Source organism: Mustela erminea, chromosome 2 (assembly GCF_009829155.1).
Source record: "Mustela erminea isolate mMusErm1 chromosome 2, mMusErm1.Pri, whole genome shotgun sequence".
Classification (NCBI taxonomy): domain Eukaryota; kingdom Metazoa; phylum Chordata; class Mammalia; order Carnivora; family Mustelidae; genus Mustela; species Mustela erminea.
Window position 1 is genome coordinate 50,191,207 of NC_045615.1, and position 25,862 is coordinate 50,217,068.

Consider the following 25,862-nt stretch of genomic DNA (forward strand, 5'->3'; position numbering starts at 1 on the left):
ACTTTTTACATTTAAGGAAAATCATCACAATGAAGCCTTCGCAGTACCGAAAAGGAGATATTCACTTTCTCTGTTCATTCCATAGTTCTTCATATTGGAAAAGGAAATCAACTTAATAGAAGGGTATTGGATACCTTATTTCTGAGTTTTTGCTGATAAGGAGGCAGGGGAAATCTTAATGACATGAACAGCTTGGGAAGAGTTTGTAATCATTATAAAGGAGAATATCTCTCCACTATATGTATTTTAGACAGAGATGACCTCATACCATAGCATAGTTACTGGTGTTCATGCAGACATTTAGATAATAGATTTTCCACCTTAATGCCTTACTAAACTATCTTAATTTAGCACACTGCAGAACATTTGCTTTTTTTTTTTTTTGCCTACAATGTATAACATTTTGGTTTGATCTTATATGCTTAAAATTTTTTAAAGCATATTTTATTCCTTTTTAAAATTTTTTATTTATTTTTTTAAATTAACATATAATGAATTATTTGCTTCAGGGGCACAGGTCTGTGAATCATCAGTCTTACACAATTCACGGCACTCACCATAACACATGCCCTCCCCAGTGTCTAAAACCCAGCCACCTTATCCCTCCTTCTTCACCCCCCTGCAACCCTCAGTTTGTTTCGTGAGATTAAGAGTCTCTTTTGGTCTTGTGCTTAATTTTTATCAACACAAAGAATTTAGAGTCTCTAGTGAGAACATCTATATAGTGAGGGAAATACAATTTGGTTCACTCATATTGGTCAGCATATTTTTAAATATGATTTTTCTCAAGGCATGTTGAATAAATACTATATCTAGACTGCTTAAGAATAATGAAGTGGGTTTTCATATCGATGAAAATTTTGTAAGTCTTAATTTTAAGAGTCAACCAGTATACATATGTGTGTGTGTGTAAACATACTTTTACTGTTCTTGTCTACTTCAAGTCTTCCTGAGAGCAATATTAACTCAGTGAATAGTGTTAAAACATTCATTTCTTTCTGATTTATTTCAATGTATATTTTAGTGGAGATTCTGCAAAATATGAAAATGCAAAGTATTTTTTCATTTAAAGACGTGAAGATTGTGTGGTATATCTCTGAGTGAACACAAAGAAGGAGCTTGGGTTCTTTGAGATTAATATTTCTTTCAAATATAATTCCTTTTTTTGACTGTTACTGCTTAGTTAGTTGGCGGAATCGTATGGTCTGATCTTCCAAAGCACTGACTAAGTTACTGACAGTAAGAGTCAGCAAAAATCAAGATTGATACGTTTTCCTCGTCAAAGCTGGAAGTCACAGTTTGTATTCCCCTAAAAGCTTTCCCCACTCAAACTCCCTGACTTTCTGAATTAAAGGCTTAGTCTTAATTTGGTACTCAGACTAATTTCTGTCATCTCTTAGGGGTTACCATCTCCCAGATTATACTTCACGAATTCTTCGTGAATCTCATTATGCCCTAGATCATTTGACTTCTCCATTGAGACACACTCTTGCTTGAGGCCGCGTTAGTATGAGGAGAATCCTTTTAGATCATTATTCCTTGCCCATTACGGCTGCCAAATTCTTGGCATCAAATTCCTCTGACTCAGTTCTTCAATCTTAAGATAGGCCTTTTAATAATTCAATGCTTAAATTATGACCAAGCTTTTTACATAGTTTACACTATATACCATATCTGTGCTGGCAGGCTTACCCTCCAGTCCCTATCCCATTCAAACAGGTACACTTTTTCTTAAAGTTCTGAAATCCAGCTCCTCTCCATCACTACATTGCCTTGAAGAATCTTCATGACCCTTGCATGAGTTCCATGTTATAATAAATTTGTGTCCTTATGTATGGAGCACATTAAACATTTGTGATTACTGTGAATTTAAAGAAACTTGACGAAGGATGAATGGATGAACGTGGTATCCAGGCTCTTAAAATATTAGATTAAGTTTTGCTTTTTTGTACATACTTGCTCTATGTTCAGATGGCATCATTTAAATTTTGTAAGCTTCTATTTTTTTCTTTGAAAAAGTAAGTTTCAAATACATACCTTGACTTCTGCTTCTATTCATGAATGGGTAATGACTATATGACTCACGCTCTTGCTGTAATAGTTAGAAAATTGGACAAAGCATGTAATGCAGTTCTCACACATTAAAAAAATAGAGAAACGCCATAATTCCTGAGAGAAGGGAAACAAATCAAGAGCACCTACAATACCTGAATTTCTTCCCAGAGGCAATATAGAGACCATGGTGCATCGTGGGACAGCTGGGAGAGAACTTCAGGGTCTTTGAGGAGACCCTGAGTTTGGAGAGAACAAGACAACTAGAATTTGTGGGGTAGATTACCACAAAGGAGGGAAAGACACAGAGAAAGAATTCTAGAAATTTGTATCAGTGTAGCCCTGAGAATTTTGAGTAGTGACCTATTACAAATATAGAATGAGATTTCACAAGGCCAGGTGAAAAACAATGGCCAAAAAGGAATAATTGATAGAGAACTTTAAGTAAATGAATTCCCTGAGCTCTCACAGTTCTGGAAATCTTCATGGAGTATTCAGTGGAGAGCACAAAGTGTCAAGCTTTAGTAATAGGAATGAGTCACTCTAACCATTCCTTGAGACCCATCCTAAACATTTTTTACAAACAAGCATCAGAAGGATCAGTTAGATCCAAAAGTAAATTAGCCATCAGCGAGAATCAATTTTTAACTCCTTCTAGGGCAATAAAATCTAGCACTAAGCAAAATAAACATCAGTGTCTGGTGACCAATAAAAAAGTCACTGGACATGAGAAGAAATAGGAATATATGACCATCCTCAGGAGAAAATTTGGCCAATAGAAACCCACCTGGAAATGACAGATGATAGAAATAAAGACAAGAAGTTCAGAACACTATTAAAAATAAATATGGGGGCACCCGGCTGGCTCAGTCAATTAAGCCCCCAACTCTTGATTTCAGCTCACATTATAATCTCAGGGTCATGGGACTGAGCCCATGCCCAGCTCTGTGCTCAGCATGGAGCCTGCTGGAGATTTTCTCTTCCTCTGCCCCTCCCCTCATTCTCACATGAGTCCTCTCTCTCTCAAAATAAATAAAATCTTAAAAAATATATGGAAATGAAAACTAAGATATCCGAAATAAAAATTCACTAAATGAGATAAATAGATTAGACAGAAGAAAATATCAGTGAACTTCTCAAGAGTTCAAGAGAAGTCTCAAGAGAAGAGAAAGACTTTAAAATGGCTCAGTGTCAGCTGCTGAGACTGTAACAAGCCATTTAACACTTAATTTGAGTCCCAGAATTGGATGGCAGGGGAAGTAGGAAACAGAGAACTTGTGGCAATTTTCCCCCCAAATTTTATGAAAGCAATAGCTACCTCAAAATGTGGTTATGAGTACCAAATAAGAAAATGTGTGCATAAACATTTTTGCTTGTGCTTAGCCAACATGAACGTTCTCATTGTACAGTGTTTATAAATATGTTCCAGATATTTTGCATCCTTCAAATAAAAGGCTAAAACCAGGACTTTTTTTTTAAATTGGTCTTCTATTTAGACACATTATATACATAATAATGGTAATAAAAATTATAGTAAGAGGAGGAAGAACAAAAAGATAATTATTATTTTGGGATATACTGTGCCTGGTCCTTTATTAAGTACTATACACACATTATTCAGTCTTCATAGAAACCTTGTGGCATAGCCATGATATTATTTTTTGAGTACCAAAAAATGAGGTTGAGGGATATTACATAATTTGTTAACATACAGAAGAAGATGATAAACTGGAGATTTAAACTCGTATCAGTCTAAATTCAAAAGCATATCATTATACCATTTCCCATATTCTAAAAGTTATGAGCGTGAATGCCTCTATAGAATTTATTTTTAACCTACACTGCCAAGTTTAAGAAATGTTCTGTATTTTGTTTTATATCTTTTTCTATGTGAACTTTAAGCTTCCAAAATGTATTCTGTAAATGCAGATAATTTTCTACACTCAGAAATTAGGCTGTCATTTATATACAAGAATAACTGGTTTGCCAGATTGATTCTAAGGCCATTTCTAGAGTCAACAGAATAAAAGTCTATTTTTACAAATAAAATAGACTTATTAAATATTTGTGTTAATATGTATCTGTCTAAACAAGTCAAGAAATGAGTTTACACAGGAAGAGGTAAAATTTTAAACTTGTAAACACAGATGCTGTCACCAAATGAGAAGATATACCTAATTAGTAAGGTATCACACTTCCAATGTTCTGTTCAACAAAACCACAAAACAATAATTGTTCTTAAATTCCAAAATATAAAACTTGGAATGAAATACTTAAGTTCAGCATATCTTTCTTGTGGGTCAATTTTCTCACCAAATATATTGGTGATAATGTAAAATATAGAGTTGGGGTTGTATGCTCTTCAGTTTTCATCAGAAACAGAGAAACAGTTAGACTTAATCAAAAAAATTTTTTTTAAGATTTTATTTATTTATTTGACAGAGAGAGATCACAAGTAGACGGAGAGGCAGGCAGAGAGAGAGAGAGAGAGAGAGGGAAGCAGGCTCCCTGCTGAGCAGAGAGCCTGATGCGGAACTCGATCCCAGGACCCTGAGATCATGACCTGAGCGAAAGGCAGTGGCTTAACTCACTGAGCCACCCAGGCGCCCCGACTTAATCAAAATTCTTAATGATAATTATAAAATGGTTAAAAACACACTTTCTAAAGCTAAATCAAATAATTTAGAAGCATGTGAAAAATATTTATGATAAATTTCAATATTTATTTGAATTTTTTTTCAGCTTTTCATCTGATAGTGTTTCTAAAAGAAAGGAAAAAAATGAAATGTGGCTATAGGAGAGTACATGGGTCCTCATTTATGTCTGTCTTTGGTATTTTAAAAAATTAATCTCAATTTTCAAAAACTCTACCAAAGTAAGCATTTGCTAAAGAGGGCACGTATAGCATGGAGCACTGGGTGTGATGCATAAATGATGAATCTTGGAACACTGGAAAAAAAAAAAGAGTAAGTCCAAACACCTTCTCTTTAAACACCTCACAATTGGTCATTTTACAGCCTTCTTTCCCCTCCACTTCTTTGTGCCCACTTCACCAGGACGCCAGTTAATCCACCCATCTTTCCTAGACCTCTCAAAGAGGTACTTCTCAAACTATTACATATGAATCACCTGGAAAGTGTGTTAAAATGTATATTCTTGCTCCATGTGTCCTGGGTGGGTTCTGACAGCCTGCATTTTTTAAAATAATAAGCAATTTTTAATTAAGGTGTAGTTGACATATCACATTAGTTACAAGTATACAACATAATGATTCCAATATTTGTGTACACTGCAAAATGATCACAATAAGTCTAGTTGACAGTCAACACCACAGAGTTGCAATTTTTTTTCTTGTGATGAGGACGTTTAAGATTTACTCTCTTACTGATTTTAAATATGCAATATGGTATTATTAACTATAGTCACCATGATGTGCATTATGTCTTCATGGATAGTCTGCAACTTCTGATTCCCAGGTGGCATGATGCGTTAGACACCTCACTTTGAGTGGCCAGGTTTTTAGAGTGTTATATGCAATAGGTCCTCCTCTTTAGCCTCAAAGACTTGTTAGATGCGATCTCCTCTGTGGACTCTATGTGAATGCCCATTCCCAGGCTGAATGACCTTCTCTCATCTTATGCTCACAGAAAATCCTACATGTGATACTTCAATTGTAGACAGTACCTTTTAGATTATGGTTTCACCAAAGGGCAGGCAATCACTGATAAAACAAATACTTTACATTTTGTTTTTACCTATGATCATAGGATTTAGCAAGAAATCATTGTCACCACATTTGGAGACTTTCTCAGATATGGTTATTGGCATACGCATGAGATAGTCATCTATATATAAATCTTCTTTGTTAAGAGAATTATTTTACTTCAAAATGTTTGCTCCACTACTAATTACTAAGTATTAGTTACTTCTTTGCCAACAATTTTTTTTTTTTTTCAGGGTTTGAACCTGAAAAGACTGGAGGCAGTACAGGGAGGGAGAGAGGTAAGGAAATCTGAGGGAGAGGGAGAGGGAAGCGGAGAAAATGCTTACAGTGATGGTGACTGATGATGATGATAATGGTGGTGAGAATGTGTGGAGAGGGATTTTGTGGACATGTATAATCCATTCATTCGGTCAAAGCACATTTTACACAGTTATGTAAATGTATTATTTGTGCTTATTTCTCTGAAACTAGAGAAAGTACTGTTTCTCTTGTTTTAGTTAAGGATTGTTGCTGTTAAAATGGATTTTTGCAGCAGCAGGACCCTCTAGATGGTGCAGCAAAGCCTTTGTAAACCGACATTACAAGGCAATATTTAAAATGTCCTATGAGAAATTAGCAAAGTTCTAACAATGCCAACATTTTATGACATTTGAGATTCTTTGCTCTCCTATCCAAGGCCATTGGCATATGCTAGAAAGTTGGCATGCATCATTTGATAGTGTAAAATTGCTTTGGTAAGACTAGCAATTTTAAACCTTTCTCTAATTATTGTTTATCCCAGATGCTTTATAAAGAGGGCAACTTTAAATAGTATCAAACATAATACTATAATCAGGCACATTATATATATATATTATGATTTTCTAATTCTAACTGAATGGGGAGACTTAAATTTGACTAAAATTCTTTCCATGCTAAAATGTGGAAATGCTGTACTTTGTGATTTGGATTGTTGGGGGTGGGGAGAGTGTGATATTTAATTCTGTGAATCAATATTTTCTTGTTGCTCAGAAGGTAAATTTAGTTTTAAAAGATATTTTTTAGTAAAGGTGAAACTATTTTGTTTTACAAAATGAGATAGTAAATATTACTCCCTCCCCATCTGTGGCCTCTCTTTCGCTAAATAGCAATTTCTTCTGTATGGAGTTACAAAGTATTTTCCTCTCCTTTCTTTGCTATTTTAATTTCCAGTTGTTTGTTCTTAGTATTTAGCATTTTAGATCCTAGTAAACTTGTTATTTAGGGCCTCTTTACTATTTATTTGCTATTTCCACCCAGAATAATGTGTTCCTTTTGAGGGACACATAATAATTGCTTCACATTGGTAAAAGAGCTGGAGAAAGTGAAAATGTAGATTAAGCTTTAGATATTTTTCATGTTGTAGAAAAGCAAGGTAATAAGGATATAGTCATTTGTAAAGAGGTGACAGGGGAGTGTGTAAGGAAGACCTCAGAACCATTTAGTTTTGGGAGTATAACTACTTTCATCCAGACATGACCAAAATGGATCTACTTAGAGAAAGAGCTTAGCTCATTGCTTCCTAAGTGGGAAGTTCATACCCAAGCAGTGCTGCCACAGTTTCTCTCTCCTCATGCAGTGCCTTTAAGGAAATAGAATTTGGAGTCACCTAGCTTCTCCCTGTTGTCACCTAGTCCAATAGTAACTATGTTAAATCCATATATTCATATAAAGGCATTGCTAAATGATAGCCAGATTCTTCCTTTATTTTGCCAAGCTTTTGTGGTTTTTCATGTTATTTTTCAAAGCCAAATGACTGGTTTTTATTGAAAAGAGTTACTATTAAGTTTTATTGCTTTTTCATTTTCTCTGACTTTGTTTTTATTAGAAATGTATTTATCAGCAAAAAACATGTTGATAATGTGCTTTAAATTATTATTTTTTTCTTAAAACTGTTTTATGATTTGTGTGAAAGTCAAAATTTTAATAATCTACAATATAATATATATATCTGCATAGAGGGGACAAGATGTTTTGGGTCTCTCCTTGAGGTTAGCGGAGTGATTGTGAAGAAGGTAAGTTCATCCGATCAGTGAGAGCCCAGTATCGTCTTTGGCCCTTGACAGTACTGATCCAGAATATAAACTAAATGATGACTATTAAAATTCTAAACAACTACTTCACTTGATCTCTGTGCAACAGTGGATTACATGGGCATATTTCTGTTTAACCAAGACTCACCTTAGTTTTCCCCATGTTTATAAAGCCCTATATATTCTATGGTAAGAGACTTTGGAAGAATGTCAGACAATGAGGTGAAATTTGTTGTGAAAACTATTCTGGCAAGTCTCAGGGGTAGGTGATCTATGAACACAGAGTGCACAGACTATGTTAAAAGCCTCCTGATCTCTCTTGCTTACAAAATATCACATATATTTCTGATTCCTATCTACTCTGTTCTGTTATGTGGGCTTTACGATGATGTATAGTACACTTCCAACTATGCTGATTTGAAATGTGTGGATTTAGGAAATTCTTACTCAAAGCCTTCTCTTAGAAGTCTTTATCCTAATGCTACTGTGATTGATGAAGATTTAGTAGCAATGATTACTTCTTAAGATGAATTAATTTGTCTTAGTTTAAATGACAGATATTCCCACTAGGTGTTGATGGATGTAATACCAAGGGCCTGTTACCAAATATTTATAAGAAGGTTTAAGATGTGTTGTTTAAAATGTTCTATTTACTTATTTGAGATAATGAGAGTGGTTAGAGTATGCATGGAAAATTGAAGCAGGCAGTAATATCCTATTTAGCTAAGTGATAAATACTATTAAAAAGCTAATTGCTAGATAGGAAGGCCACATTTAAACACTATACGCTGTATAAAAATATAAATTAAGAAGTGATTAAAATATAAACTACCTTTCTGAAGGAAATGGAGATGGGCGTCACCTAAATTACTTGTATTATTGTGAAATATTTGAAAATAGATATTAGTTCAATTAAAAAAGTTACATGAGTATTTTTGCATATTTATACATGCACACTGTATATAAATTGAGGGGGCTAATCATAATAGGTGTTTAAAAAGAAAAATTAGTGGAATGTTGTACAAAATGTGATTATTTAACTGGTATTTCTACCTAATTGTAAATGAACTTCCTACCTCCAGTGAGATCTTGTAACTCAAAGGAAAGCCTCAGTGAAAAGTCATTGAGTATCACACACAGAAAAATCAATGTATCTCTTTTCTCGAGGAACTTCTGTTCTCCCACACAATGCTTTTGCTGTTAAATGTAGATTGAATCAAGTTAGTGTAGGTTTTCTTAAAATACTATATACCTTTGTTATTTCAAATGGCATCATATATTCCAAAGTATAGTTTTTGTTAACTTTTTAACGATTTATCTCTGTGTGTGTACATATATACTAATTTTTAATGGCAAATTGTCTCTACTTCTGCCCTGCCTCAAAAATACTCAATCATCAATATTCTGGGTATCTTAAATCGCAAGTTTAAATACACATAATATGTGACTTTATATTATAGATGAAGATTACTCTTATGTTTAGATATCTAAATCATGGTTAAACATTTAATTTCAGAAAATTTACTGAACATGGTTAGCTAGTATGAGAGACAATTGAACTTATGAAATGTGGCTGTGTTGTTGAAAGTCACAGAGATTTCTGAATTATAAAAGGATGGAAATAAAGTACAAGTGTGTAATGATCAAGGATCACTTTTACATAATTTGCAGAGCTCACATCTCCCAAAGTGATAAACAGAATAAGTAGAGATCATTTTGCCATTCTTCATCTGGATTTCTGAAAACAAGATTAATAACATTGGTGTTCTTGAAGATTTTGAATAAATAGTTTTATACTCTTATAAGACAGATTATGAACATGCTTAGCAAACATCTGAAAGAAATTTAACACTTTAGAAAATTTCTAGAAGCATTCCTTAGGAATATGACCAAAACACATTATAGATTTACTCATCCCTTTTCTAGAAAAATATCCTGTTGTGGTTTGGAAATCTTTCAGTGGATTATATTTGGCCGTGATATTAAAAAAAAAAAAAAAAACACTTAGGGGAATGCAATTAAGAATTATATGCAGGTAGACACGTTGTTAGGAAAAAGTAGACATCTCAAATTATTAAAATAGCTGATTTGCGAATGTGTGATTCTTAAAAAAAATCACAAGCATGTCTTGCAACAACCCATTGTATAGTACAAGATGTTTCACCTTCTCTATTGAACTACAGTATTGCCAATCCTCTATCTTTTTGTTTGTTTTTTTGTTTGTTTGTTTTGCCAAAAACCATAAATAGGAGGAGGGTGCGGAGTTAGGTGAGCCTGGTGGTGGGGGTGGGCATGTATTGAATAGAGCACTGGGTGTGGTGCATAAACAATGAATCTTGGAACACTGAAAAGGAAATTAAAGTAAAAAAACATAAATAGGAAATTATGGATAATATGAGTTTCTAATACTTAAGAAAACATAGAGACATTAGAAAAGGTAGATTGAAAATCAAATGTTTAGTTAAGTGCTATTTACCCAACCCTACTTTATATTTAAATGCATTATTCATTTAAAATAATAATTTATGATTTTCTATTTACTTAAGGCACACTTAAGCATATGATACTTCTAAAGAAAGTATTTATTTTATTAATATGGTAAACAGTGGATGTCATGCCTTTAATAATATAGTTGGATAGACTTTGCATTATTTATCTCTTGGCAAATTATGTATTTCTACTTGAAGCTGAAAGTCATTTTTAAATTTGAGCCTTAAAAGGGAGAAAATTTAAAGAATGAGATAAATGATACTCTAGATTTCAAAATAATTTATTTGCTTGGAATATCAGCACAAGCATTATTATAAGTGTAATAAAATAAAAATCACCTTTGATTTTTCTTTCCATATATAATTTATTTAGAATCATTAAACAGATTATTTTAGGTCTAGGTTATTGCTTAAATTAGGAAAACTCAATATTATTTCTCCTAGGTCAAACAGACCTCTGGAGACTGAGTTGTTTTTTTACAAAATAAAGAAGATAAATATGTGAGCTCTAAGGATTGAACTAAACTTGAAGAAATTGTATTGTTCTTGGAAGTAAGAACAGCAAATAATAGTAAAAGTGCTGAAGTTCCATTCTTCTCTTAAAATCTAATATTTTATGTAATTTTGAAATTATAGAAAATACTTCTTTTGTAGCTTTATGCATCAAATAGCAAATCTTTACTAAGAAACAGATCTTGATTACCAGTTATCTTTAATAATTTTTTTCTATAAAACTCTCTTCTATTAACATGTTTTCTTTATTGTTCAATATTCAGAATAGACTGAGAGTTTCTACTTTTGTTCAATTTCAGCTGTCTCATTCTTGGTTGTTGTAGAGTTTGGTAGAATGAGAAATTCTTTTATATCCTCAGTGATAACACAATTTTGGGAAGGAAATATATATGGCTAATATTGTATTCCTTTTTGAGATATAAAAACTGAGATGAAGATAGCTCTTCCTTTTATAGCTAGAGTTATTCAGTGGTTCAGTGCCTATAGTTTGCTGCTGAGATGTGATTTACAGTTTGATTTTGAGATGAAGAGATCTTTAAGAACTCAGTAAAACATAAAAATATTCCTTTTTTTCCCCTTCTCAGAATAGACAGACAATAAAGGAGATGAAAGATCTTTCTGCTTATAAATCAATATTTAATTGAAAGAATTACATCAGACCATAATAATGATTCCTGTTTCAAAAGGTGTTTGACGTGATAAAATGAGTTAATATGTACAAAGCGCTTTGTGTGGTGCCTGCCACATAGGAAGCACCCAATAAATGGTAACAATTACCACTATTATTTTTCATTTTATCTGATCTTACCTTCATTTATTCCTCTGTCAGAGACAGAGTGTTGTGTTGTTGGAAGATTTTGCTCTCTATATGAACTAGTCTACTCCATGGGAATCAAAGATATTCAAGGCCTAGCCTGACACTGACAGTATTTTATATTCTAAATTCATTCTGAGATGACAAATTACAAATAGGACAATAAAATATACTTGGAATCCATTGTTTAGCCTCAGAAATCCTTTTTTTTTTTGAACCTCAGAAATTCTTAATTTCGTATTTTACCACAGATGAAGAAAAATGGATTTATGTTTTCCACTCAGCACTGTTTACAGGAAGCAATGCAGAAGGCCTGTAAGTTTTAGAAGCATTTTTCCATATCCCCTCTATTTTCTGAGTGACCTTCAAATGGGAATTTGAAGATCTCTTCTATGCTTGTAGACTGTTGACATTCCAAGGACTATCCGAAAGAAACCTGTGAGTGATGCATAACCTAACTTACTAAATCCACTTTTAGTAGTACCTTGGATGAGGGAATAACATAAAAAAGATGTACATTCCTTTTTTCCCCCCCACTTTCTTTTGGAGACATTTGATTAGCTAGACTAGATATCCCTTGGGTATCTGACAATGACAAGACAATATTTCCCAAGAAAAGCAGGGGGGAAAAAGTGGGAGGAAACGGAGAGCAGGGAGAGGAAGCCAGCTTCAGCAGGCACGAGATGAATTCTCCCATAATTGACACTGTAACTTCAGATTGCGCTGGGTGGAATTATGCCAATTAGAAACATATGCATGAGGTAAAATATCAAGTAATCAGGGATTTGACTTAGAGGGCCAAATAGATTGAGAAGACACATGGAAATTTTTCCAGGGCAACTTCCTGTTTTAAGAACCTGGCTTAAGCCCAGGTGGAGAAGCTGAGAAATTCTAACTCTAAGCAAAATTAAACTAAGTAGAACCAACAAAGACAAAACTACAGAAAGTCCTTATAAAATTTCAAAAGGATACTCAAGAGCTTTGTCTAAAGGATAACAGTATATCAAAACCTTCTAAATTCATGAAAGCTTGTAGCTAGAACTCTTATTGACTCACAATGGAAAATCATGAAAACAAACTATAGGTCATGCTATAATTACAAGAGCTAGTGTTTTCATTTAGGGTAAGACATTTCAAATTTGATAGGTAACCAAAGGATTATGAAAAAACATTCTCATTTCTAGGAGGCAGAAACTCTGTGTTTGGGAGGTTGACAAAAAGAACTTAAAGGTTAGACCTAATGCAGGGTTTACTTCTCTGTTGCTGTGAGACTTCAGTGGCCTCAGAGGATCATGTTTCCTGTAGAGGAGCTTAAGTCAGGTTGCACAGGGATTTCAGTAAGACTGCTATAATTTTTTTACTATTGACCTACCAAAACACCACGAAGAAATGAATCTTTTGATCAAGAAAAACTGTTGCAATATTGCAATTAAAAGGAACACTACATTAACAGGGTTTTAGTAGGTCGCTCAACAGGCAAATTAGGAGGTTATGGAGAATGGGGAATGTGGAGGATATTTAGAAAAGTGGTAAGATCCAGGCAGGTTGATGTAAAGGCAGCCTTATAAAGAAATGTAACAGGTAGAGACTAGGCAGAGTTTATGACATGACAGCTTTGCCTCAATGTGCACAATAGGTAAAATAAATAAAGGTTCTGACTTAAGGTTTTATAAATGCAATATATTTTCTTTGTTAAATGCAACATATTTTCTTTGTTTATGAGTCTTTATTTTTAAAAATATTTGGATATTTATAAATATTTATAATTTTAAAATTTTAAAGTGGTTGAGGACTAAGATGGATTATAGTAAAAGGATTTTCAATTTCTAATTAATATAAATTTAGACGCCTGTTTTTATAAGGAACATATATTGTTTTTAGAATCACTTAAACTCTGGGAATATCTTCAGTTGAAAAGATAAACCATAACAATTTATGGTTTTATTTCACTCTTTATATATATTTTTGAAAGTATATCCTTACACTCAGGGATTTTTTTTTTTGCATTATTTTTAAATTTTGTGTGTAAGTGAATATGCAGTTATTTTTGGACCTATACTTATGCCAGTTGATAGAAAAGAAATATGCTACTCCACATGGTCTAATTAAGTCAGGTTGCTTTCATCAGGGAAGTATATATTCATATATAAATGAAGAGATCACTTATGATTCCTTTCTTAATTTCAGATAGAAGTTAATTGCCACCTCAAAAATATACAGAAGAAAAATAAACGTTTTTATTTTTCTACTTAATCGTAACTTAGTATGAGAATATCTTTTCTCTTTCTATTTATATTTTCATGTAGAGTAAATAATCCCCACATAAATGTTCAATTGCTTTTTCTGACTAATGTAGTAAAATCCTGTAAACCTACAAGAACCCACCGCTTCTATTTTCTGGAGAATTCTCGGCCTACTTGGAAGTAGATCCCCAAATCTCTTTCCATCCTTTGGCCATCCATTCAGGTGAGGACAGTTATTTGACATTATGTCTACTTTCTGTTTACATTGTGAGCTGAAATCTGTCACTTTAACACAGTTGTCTGGACCTGGATACTCAGCTTGATGGAATGGAGCACTACTGATCAGTTCCATTGTTGTCCTTTAATTATATCATGGGACCTCCTTTAGTCCTTAACCCGTGATCACCACATTGTTATTCAGTATATAATCTAAAAATTTTAAGTAAAATTACCTAATAACAGAATCATATATTTAGGATACTTTAGCTTCTAAGAAACATTGTACTGTCAAAATATTATATGAACAATTGTTTTAATAAGATTAAAAATGTAAAGATTAGAGAACTTCAGACTCATTCAAATGACAGTTGTGTTCAAAATAATAGCTTTAAGTAAAATTGCTAAGACACACACTATTAGTTTGCTAAGGCCACTAGAGCGAAGTCGCATAGACGGTGTAGCTTTGATACTTGGAAATTTCTCACAGATATAGAGCTAGAAGTCCAAGATCAAGGTATGGGCAGATTTGACTTCTTCTGAGACTTTTCTCCTGGACTTGCAAATGGCATGGTCTTTACATGGTCCTTACATGGCTTCTCCTCAGGGTGTTCACATCCTTTACTGTTTTTTTGTGTGTGTCTAAATTTCCCCTTATAAAGATACTAATCATATTGATTTGGGCCAACCCTAACGGCCTCATTTTACCTTAATTAACTCTTCAATGGCCCTTTATTCAAATAGTCACATTCTAAGGTACTTGGGGTTAAGGCTTCAGCATATGAATTTGGGAGGGGACCCAATTCAGCTCATTACACATATCAAAAGTAATACAACTGCACTATCCATTTCCCTCAAAAGAGAAACTTCATTTCTGCCTTTCACTTATTTACTCAGGAACATCTTGTTCTATTCAGTAACTTTGAAATTTGATTACAATCAAATTCCAACCATAAACAGTAAATAAAAGAATAAGATAACACATGTAAATAATTCTTTATCTGCCATTCTAATATTAACCTCAAATATTTTGATAACAGATACCACCCAAAGGGAAGCTGAAGCTCATTTGATGGCCCAAAACTGACGTGAACTAATATGAACCTGTTTATGAACCTGAGTCTTTTTTTTTTCCCTACTTAAAGTGGACATTTGTATTTTGCCACAAAAATATCAATATGTTTGTACAAGTTACTGCTCCAAACCCTACTTAGGATATTCAAAAGATATGGCATATGTTTTATATTATTATTTTAAAATTGGGACAATTCTGAATTACCAGATACATCTAACCTTAAGAATTTTGGATAAGGGACTGTAGATCTATTGTAGTGTACATTTTACTCTAAACCACTAGAAAAATAGAGTCCTGTGTCTTCACCATAGAAATATTTGAATTAACACTTGGTAAGTGCTTATCCTGTGTTTATTATTTAATATTGTTGTAAGCACTTTATACATACTCACTCATTAAATCCTCACAAACTCTTGAAATAGCCAGTACTATTACTCTCATTTCAAAGAAGCAACAGCAAAATTAAATATATATATATATAATTCGAGTAACATTCTCAGAGTCTTATAATTAGTAAGTGGTGAAGCTGGGATTCAAACCTAGAAAGCACAACTTCAGAGTAAAACGTCAACACACCATGACTCAGGAGCAGTGACATGAGCGATTTACCACAACTGGACATTTTGACTCCTGGCATTCTTCAGGACAGTTATCTAATTTTCACTTGCTAAGCATTCATTTTCTCTTTCTCTCCCTCTCTCCCCCTTTTCTTGCCCACGAACTGACTACGTATAGACATTATCTTATTGAAGATCATCACCACAGCTACTATGTTGTTTTGGTTAAGGACTGATTAAGTATAAAGGATAGAAATCTACTTAAAATTTTTGTTAAATTGAGTAGTAACAGGTGCATCCATTTAAAGGGAGTATTCCTTGATCACTTGAAAAATGATCAATAATCAGTTCTTTTTCTCTATTTCTCTGTTCTCCAATTTTGTCATTCTTCTGTGTAAACTAGATAGCTTCTTTAATTTTTTAAAATTATATTTTGCCCCTTACCAAAACAACCTCTAAATGAGGGTCTCAGCTATCTCCTTTATAGTTGGACAATCACCTCTAATTATAGATAGTGTAATGTCATTTCCCCCAGCTCATTCACATGCTTCAATCAAATAAATACACTTAGCGACAGGAACTAGGGTAAGAAAACTGATTTTTTTCTCTTTCTCTTTCTGTTCTTTTTCTTTTTATGATGTTCAAATGATAAAAGCACCATTTTACTCCTCCTTCTAGTTTATCACTGATGATAAACTCATGATCTGGTGTTCTCCTTAAGACTGTGGTGGTAAGGGAAGATAAAGTCTAAGTGACTCTTTTGGAATGGAGAGTGAGCCACCGTTGTCATTTTCTTGCATTATTTTTAAGTCAGTAAGAGTTGGGTAGGGAAAATATAAACTTATCTGCAACAAGAAGTTTGTGCAATTTTTCTTTGGACTGGGACTTCCCTGTTACTTCTTTCCTGATCATCATTGCAAAGTAAACTTCTCAATTGTCCCTCTTCTCTAAATCTATTACTCTGGAGTTGGAAGGGGTCGCTTATCATTCACTGATTAAAAATAACATATACTATAAGGGGAGACAAATTTTGGCAATATAAATTAAAACAGTTTTCTATCCAGATATTACTGATTCAATATATATCTGATCCCTTCTATTTCTCAAACCAAATTGTTGCTGATATGTGAATGCTGAATATTAGCATGACCTGTACTTCACTTTTGTAAGCTAGATGGAGGGGGATTAGACAATATTCTGCCTGGGAAAATTCACAGTATACTTGCTTGTTCATTTCTCATGGCATCAGAGGTAGACAATCTCAAATAGAACCTAGAGGAATATTCCCTAAAACAGCGGAGAAAGAAGTAAAGGCTTATGAGAGTTTATATTCTTATTTGTGGGTACTCAAAAATATTAGATTCAATATAAGTAAATCAATAATATTTAGAGATTTTGAATCAAATCCTGAGTATTGTCCTATGCTTCGTTATGTAAAAATCACTTGAAATCTAGACTTACTGGGGCACCTGGGTGGCTCAGTCAGTTAAGTGTCTGCCTTTAGCTCAGGTCACGATCTTGGGGTCCTAAATTCAAGCCCCACAATGGGCTTCCTCCTCCTGCTTCTCCCTCTCCCTCTGCTATCCCCCCCTGCATGTGCATGCGCATGCTCTCTCTCTCCCTCTCAAATAAATAAATGAAATATTTTAAAAAGAAATATAGATTTACTTAATATTCTAGCAGTCTGAATTCTAGAAATTAAACACATTTGTCGAAGCACATGGAATCAGTTTCAACATTCTTTGTATGCTCTATATAACCTTTTGGCTACCTTTTACTAAAGACAGAAAAATGGTTTATTTTGTCTTCCCTGCTTCCAGCCTATCAAAAGAAAGTTGTAGCTTTCTTCTCTAGCAAGTTATATTCAATAACATATTAGCTCTAGTTTACTCCCTGGAAATCAAGGTCACAAGGGATACTGAGAGTAGGTAACACCAAGTACAAAAATGCCCAACGTCGACAGAGGTCCAAAGCATCGGGGAAAGCAAATACTCTTCCAATTTTGCGTTGAAAACGATATGACTAATCTTAATAAACAACTTTTGATGAAATGAAACAGGTGAGAGCCATGTTGAAAATGGTTCAGGAGTTGGCAGCAAGCAAAGGATGTGAAAAGCATTTAAAAGAACAGTGAGACGCTGCCTAGAGAACATAGTGACTTGAGTATCCATTTCCGGAGAATGGAATAATTACAGATGCTCTTGTGTAGAACTCAGACAATCTGAGAGCAAAGAAAACTGCAAACAGCTTAGATGTTAATGGAGTTTAAGAGGATCATAAAATAATGTATAAGCATTTTATGTATGTTTTGTAGACAAAGACATCTATGACACAAAAATTAATTACATTTTTGACTATATGGTACGAGGCAGTGTAGGAGAGTACGTTTTTTTAGAGAACACATATTTTAGATCTTCCACTACCAGTCCTGTCCTTTTTTTTTTTTTAATTTTTTCAATTTATTTATTTTCAGAAAAACAGTATTCATTATTTTTTCACCACACCCAGTGCTCCATGCAATCCGTGCCCTCTATAATACCCACCACCTGGTACCCCAACCTCCCACACCCCCGCCACTTCAAACCCCTCAGCCAGTCCTGTCCTTTGTCAGCAATGCCATGTTGAGCAACTTGCATAACCTTTCTCTACATCAGTTTCTTCATTTTAAAATTAAAATTTGTAGCTGTCACTTACCTCATGGAATTGTTACATGTGAAGAAAATGGTACTGTGATATGAAAAATAATGAACTCAATATCTGGTGCCAATAAAAATACCCAATATGGAAGTTTTTAAATACAGTTATTGTTTGTCATTGTCTCTGTTACTTTGAATTAATAAAGGTAGTAGACATTCCACTCTCTGAGTATAGAGGCACTTACTCAGCACCACATCTCAGGTGGACTGTTACCTGTTTAAGGAAAAACTTCTCAGGGATTCCTGTTTGTAAAAGTTGTACTTGATGCATAGTTCTATTATGTTATGTTTATCATATTACATTGTGACTCTTTATTTGTCTCTCCACCAGTCTGTCAGGTAGATAGAGTTCCTAGAGAGCAGGGTATTAGTCATAAAACTTTGCATCATTCCTTGGATAGAGTAAAGCACCCAATAAATATTTGTTGATTGAATATTGTTCCTTTTCAGAATCACTGAGAGTTGGGTTTAGAACATCTATGTCAGTTCCTTTCTATATGGATCACTCATTTACTCCTTTTGATTTTCATGTATTTATATACTGTGGTTTCATTTATAAATATTAAAGTAAAATTAATAAGTATATTTCATTTAATTTATTCCCACTTATTCTACTTAAATAGATGCTGATAATAGTTGATCATAGTTTAGGTGAATTGGAGGAATAAAAATTTGAAATTGTGAGAAAAAATATAAATCTTCAGTTGTGGGGAAAATATTTAATATAGTTGAATTTTTGTTTTTAATTTGCCAAGTTTTATAATTTCAAAGCTATTGATCCAAATGAGCTTTAAAGTATGCTTATGCTCTTGTATGGTGGGGCTAATTCAGGTGTTTAAATTACCATTCTCTATTGTTAGGATTACATTGTGCAAGGTCTTCAGACATTCATCCCTTTTCATCTAACATGACCATCCTGAACTGTAATTTCCTTTTGTAACAATAAGGCTGATTCAGGTGCAGAGAGGATTAACAGATTGCCGAAAGTTAAATAAAGCATGCAAATTTAGTACATAGATTTTGAAATGACAAGTTTAAATGATATTTAAACTAATCTGTAATAATTAAGGGTGGATGCTCTGTAAAATGGCACATGAAGTGACATATGAATGTGAGGAACAAGAGATTGAGATTAGCATGGAGAAAATACTAGTCTTGGGGCAATAAAATGGACAGAATGGGTATTTTTAAAATAATTTTTACTAGCGTAAGAAATTAAAAAGTAAAGAAAGAATTTGAATTTTAAAAATAAAATAGAATTTATAGATATTTTAGGAAGCCACGCATTTGTAGGTATTTAACTGACAAAATATCATGAATAATTCTTTTCCAGCCTGACAGCTCTGCAAGTATGGAGTTAATACCCAAATTTGTAAGGTAATCTGTAATAGAAAAATATTAAATCTGCTGGGCTCTTTTCCCAGAAAATCAATGAAGCAAGAACTACATGTATCAGGATAGAGGAAAAAAGAGAGAGAGAAAAAAGATGGCAATAAAACAACAACAACAACAACAACAAACAAAAAAAAAAAAAAGGAAAGAAAACTAGATAACTAGATCGGATTTAATGGGATAAGTAGAAATGCTGTACATTTCATATGCAGTCAAATAAAATTTCCCCTAACTTAGGAAGGACTATACTTAAAGCATAGACCAGAATTTTCAGTTGTGAGAGGAAAATTCAAATACAACTTACTTCATGAAACTGTGGTGAAAGAACTTTATAACTCTGCTTTTAAACCTTAAGCTGAGCTTAAATGTATTTTGAAAAGTTATATTCTGGTATAACAGAAATACTCCTATCACCAACTTACTTCCAGATCCATTTGGCAGTCTAAGCATGTGTCTATAACTTACAAAGGGATTGTCATGAAAAAATTAAGGTGAATCCATTTCCTATTTGGGGCCTACTTATTAAATTACGATGTTCCCTAAAATCCTGATCCTATCTCTTAGCCCTTCCTCTTGACATATTTTTCCTAAGTAACCACATTCACTCTGGTGGCTGTAATATGGATTATTTGTTGCTAGTTCCTACATCTCTATCACGAGGCCAAGTCTCTCCCAAACCCATGTTTCTGTTCACTTATTGGACATTTCTACCTAAATATTCCTTTAAGTTTATAGATATGTACAAACACAATGAATTCATCATTGTATTTGTTCTTCCTTCCCCCATAAGCTAGTTGCTTCTGCTTTGTTTTTTATGGCGTTTAATTACATGATTACTTGATAACCTCCCATCCCAGGAAGTGGAGCAGAAATAGTCATTTCTTCTTTGTCCCTAATGTTCCACATCCTGAAGGTCCTTAGGCAGTCTCCCTTCTACTTCAAATATCTCTTTTAGATATATTTTTTCATGTCTAGCCATTTCCACTGAAGGAATTTGGATCTTCCTCACCACTTAAGGGAAGTAGTCTAATAACCTCTGAGCTGGTTTTCTATCTTCTGGGTTCTCCTGTCTCCAATCTACATTCTACACTGTTGCTTGCATACAATTATGAGACTTCCTTGCTAAACAATGTTACTATCTTCCCTTCACACAGCGATAAGGGCTAAACTCCTTAGCACATCAACCAAGACTTCGCCTTAACTTACCATTTTAGGTATCACCAGATTCCACCATTTATTCTTCAATACAATACAATACCCAATGCAAATGGTGTCTCCTTTGGCAAACTGAGTTACCCATTCTATAGTATATTTGCACTTTTTCTTATTGCTCTGGTAGAAATTATTACATTTTATATAGTAATTGGCTAGCATGTGCATAATCTGTTAAAGCCAGAGCTTCTAAAAGTAGGTTTTATGTCTTTTATATCTTTGAAATCCTCAGAACTTGACCTAAGAGCCTAGAACACAGGAGATATTTAGTAAACATTCTCTGATGGAATGAACACATGTGTTGGGAGGCTCGGAGTTTCAAGGGTGAGCTTAAGTTTTGCAAAAATTACCACTAGATGTCGCTAGCACATTTCCAATAGCAATTTCTGAGGCAAGGAGACCTAATATTTACTAAGCACCTACTATGTGGCAGTCCCTTTCTAACAATTCTGAGAAGTAGGTGTTTTCATCACAAATCTACCTTGAAAACAGACACTTAGAATGATGAGAAGAGTATACAGATCGTATTAGGTATAAGTGGGGTTAAAATCTACAACTGTCTGCCATCAAAACCCATCGTTTTTTCACAGAGGTAGCTACTTTGTTTCTTTTCTGATGACTGAGCCTCTGGCCTCCAAATGACAAATAGCATACCCCATCTTTTCTAACAAATTAAATCTTTATTGAAAAATTAAGCTATTATTGGGCTAGACCTTTTTTAAGACCCTTCAAGGTAAAGGCAGTGACTTTGCTTCAGTAATAAGCTTTTCCTGAATATAAAACAATAATTCAGAAAATTCTTTTATAATCACATGTGAAGATATGTGCTCTGAACAGGTGCAGTTAGATTTCTAATATATTACTATTTTTTTCCAAGTAGCGCTTGACAATTGATATCTACTGCATAAAACCTAATTTGTTATTTTAGTGCCATAGAAGGAACAGAAAAAATATTATCTGTAATTTGTATTATGCTTATTTAGTTTCCAGCAAAATTCAGTGGCTCCCTCTCTATTATCTACATTTTTAAGTCTTGACATCTATGATATTTCAAAATATAGGCCAAAAATCTGTTACAAATTATTTTATAGTTACATGGTTCTGAATTTTATTGGGTATCAGGTAGGTATTAGGTATCAAAACACTAGCATTATAAATGCCCAACAAATATTTGATTTTCCTGTTGATATATCTAGTACTCAGTATTTTCATCTAAACATTAATACTATGCTAAGAAAGACGCATACAACAACATGTATGGGTGTGTATGTCTTTAAAAGTACAAATTAGGGGGTGTCTGGGTGGCTCAGTCAATTAAGCTTCTGCCTTGGCTCAGGTCATGATTCTAGAGTCTTGGGATGGAGCCAGCGTTAGGCTTCCTGCTCAGCGGGAAGTCTGCTTCCCCCTCAACCCCGCCCCTCCTCCTGCTCTCTCTCTAACTCACCCACTTTCTCTCAAAATAAATAAATAAAACCTTTTAAAAAATAAAAGTACAAAGTAGAAAAGGTTAATTAACAAACTATCTGTTTCTCTTCTCATTTTTCATGATCTTTTATGATAGAAATAATAATTGAAGTTAGAGAACAATCTTTTTTTTTTTTTAAGATTGTATTTATTTATTTGACAGAGAAAGACACAGCAAGAGAGGGAACACAGCAGGAGGAGTGGGAAAGGGAGAAGCAGGCTTCCCGCTGAGCAGGAAGCCCAATGTGGGGCTTGATCCCAGGACCCCAGGATCACGACCCAAGCGGAAGGCAGACGCTTAAGGACTGAGTCACCCAGGTGCCCCTAGAGAATAATCTTAAGGTTTCTTTAAGCTAGATAACTTCATAGAAAACAACAGCACTGTATGGAAAATAAACTTTTATGGACAAATACTTTTTTATACATCTCCAAAGAATGCCTTCTGTTTCTATGAACAAAAGCTTCATTCATAATTATGTGCCAGTGTTCTATCTGTTTCGCATAATATCCAACTTGAAGCTTTCTCATTGATATAAGTGTTAGACTGTCATTTTGAAGATGAGCATTATGATCAACTCTTCCCAATAGTTTTCTGTAGAAGATGTTTTCTGTAGTGAAATTCAGGTAAATTGTTCACATTTTGGAAACTTTGATAGCATAGCCTCATTTCCTCCCCAGGCAGTCTAGGTAAGGAAAATATGCTTTAAGATTCTCAGTGAATGTGCCAGTCAGTGTTTAAAAGATAACTTAAATTTCCTTTTTCAAAGAAAGATGGAAAGAAGTGAATTATTGAAGTTGCAATCTGCAGTTTTGATAGTCATATATAAAAGAGGGCAGATGTTCTTTTCTGCTAAATCATTCCCATAATACACTTACCCTGTATTCAGGGATGAATATGCCTACTGCCAAGCCTTGGCTGAGGGTTTCAGGGAAACATTGATTAAACTCCACTGGAGAACAAAGTAGAGAAAAAAATTAGTCATTCGGAACGTAGTTGTGGCATTCCACATTTTCCTAGACTTTACCCCCCTACAAACTTTCTCTGACTCATGGTAGTAAGCTTAAAATGAACCATTATTTTCAGCATATTCTCAATTAAAACTTGTATATATAATATAGTGGTCAATATAAAATCAATGAGAACATGCATTTTTCACTCATATTTATAGAATTTTCGTAGCCTCTATATTTCTGAGATCTTAAAAAGAGAATCAAATAATAGTGAACAAATTCTAAACAATTTCTATAATCAAAATAAATGTTTGGTTAAGTCAATTTTTCCAATTGGAGGTAACTCTAGATTGCTAACTAATAAGTCATTTAAACTGAAAAAATGAACTAATGATGGATAAATAAAAAAACAACAAATTTATGAATATTTACTATTACAGAGTGGATTACTAGGCCTGTCTTCAAAGTTTATAGAGCTACATAATTTAATGAGTTAATTGGTATATGGTAGGTGTGTCCATTCATGGGCATATTGTGTAATTCACATTTGTAAGTATGTGTGAATAGCATGTTTTTTTTAAAAAAAAATCTAATTAGTATATGATGAAAAAATTAGTTAAGATGATATATTAGTGACTAGGAAAGTTAGAAAAGTAGAGAGTTTCCAAGATTAATAGTGTTTTAAATTTTCTGGTTTCACCACCATAATTTCAAAGATTTTAAATAAAACTGATTTGTACAAGTGAACTTACATGATGACTAAGGCATTTTAAATTTGGCCTTAATATAAGGAATATTAATTATAAGAAATACATTAAAATGGGGCAGGTATTTACATGATTTAATAATTTGCATCATAATGACTTACATATAATATTTAGGATTCAGTGGTAATACCAGTTTTCATCTGTTAATTCAGGATTTATAAAATTTGTGTTATAATCTCTTTTTGAGTTAAATTTTTGAACATGGTACTTGATTACAGTAAAGTACAGTTGAAGCAAAACTGGCTTTGGCTTGTGAGGGAATTGCGTGAGGCTTAGATTTCAGAAGAGACAGAGTACCTCTATGTGATTATCTACTTTTTCTTATATTGAAACATGGTGATGATGATGAGAACTGAAAGACAGTGAGGGCAGAGTTAATATGAAAGATGATTTGATGCATCTTAGAAACAAATTGAGTGTGATTCGAAAGGAAGAAACAAAGGTGATTTCAGGGCTTTATGCCTGACAGGGTCAACCAACTATGTGGCAAATGTAAGGAAGCTCAGAGGAAAGCTTAACTATGGGATGAAATTTTAGTTTGTTTTATTTATTTATTTATTTATTTATTTATTTATTATAGTTTAGTTTTAAACATAACTAATTACATTTATTATTATAAGATAAAGTGAGTATTGTGAAAATACTGCGTAGTTCATGAGAGGAATCTGTCAGAGGACAGAATAATTTGGGGGGCAATCCTAGAAGTCATCTTTAGACAGTGGTTAGTTGAACCCAGGAGGGAAATTGAGATCTTCGAGGCGTGGAGAAAAATAATCAGATACCCAGGATCATTCGGGAGAGAAATCTGACACAGATATATAAAAATAACTGTCAGAAACAAACAAAGACAAGGTTGGCATAGTGATCAGGGGTCAAGTTTGAAGAGGAAAGAATGAATGCCTCAGAAATGTCTGTTTGTTTTTGTTTTTTGGTTTTTTTTGTACTCTAAATAGATAACTCTCTCTCTGCCCCTCCTTTTCTCCCTGTACTTGGGCCATTCAGAAATAGGTGTCTAATAGAAGTGTTAATGTTGTAATTTGAACATTTGGGCTTTTTAACTAAATTCTGCATATGTAGTCTCTAAAGTGTTCACTAACATCTTTTGTCCTTCTCTGGAGACTTTAAATATCTCTCCTCATCTCTACCTCCCCACCACTGGAGATTTATATTATCATTGAGTACAGTAATGCAAATTATTACTTTAACCTTTTTCCTGTTATTGCCAGTTTGATGATTGGTTTCTTGATAGCAAAATAATAATGAAAAATGACTTATTTTTGTTTCTAGTCCATGTTCCTGAATATTAATATTACTAATATAGATCAAAGATTTGTCAATGTTCTGATACTTCTAACAGTCTACCATTAAGAATCTATCTGCTGCGTCAGCTGAAGAAGTTGTTAGCTAAGAGAAAGGTGTTTTATATTTTCTTCTTTTTATAGTAGAAGGATATGGTTATTAATTATTTTTATCATTTAATGACAGGTGACATAACATATGAATAAACTGAAGATCTTTCATGTGGGTTATGTGCTAAATCTCCATTAATTGAATGAAATTTCTTTCCTTCATTTCCAGAATATGTATTATTAATTTTAGTATCTAATCATAAATAATGGATTTTGAGCCAAAATATATTTAATCAT

General features: G+C 33.5%; 1 protein-coding gene across 2 annotated transcripts in view; it reads left to right on the top strand.

Moving 5' to 3' along the window:
* Positions 1 to 25,862, top strand: part of CCSER1 (coiled-coil serine rich protein 1) — a 1,384,598-nt gene that overhangs the window by 904,082 nt on the left and 454,654 nt on the right. For both annotated transcript variants that reach the window (XM_032332893.1, XM_032332894.1), the window contains exon 10: positions 6,010 to 6,054. In XM_032332893.1, the coding sequence (XP_032188784.1) occupies positions 6,010 to 6,054 (45 nt within the window). The remainder of the gene's footprint in view (positions 1 to 6,009; positions 6,055 to 25,862) is intronic.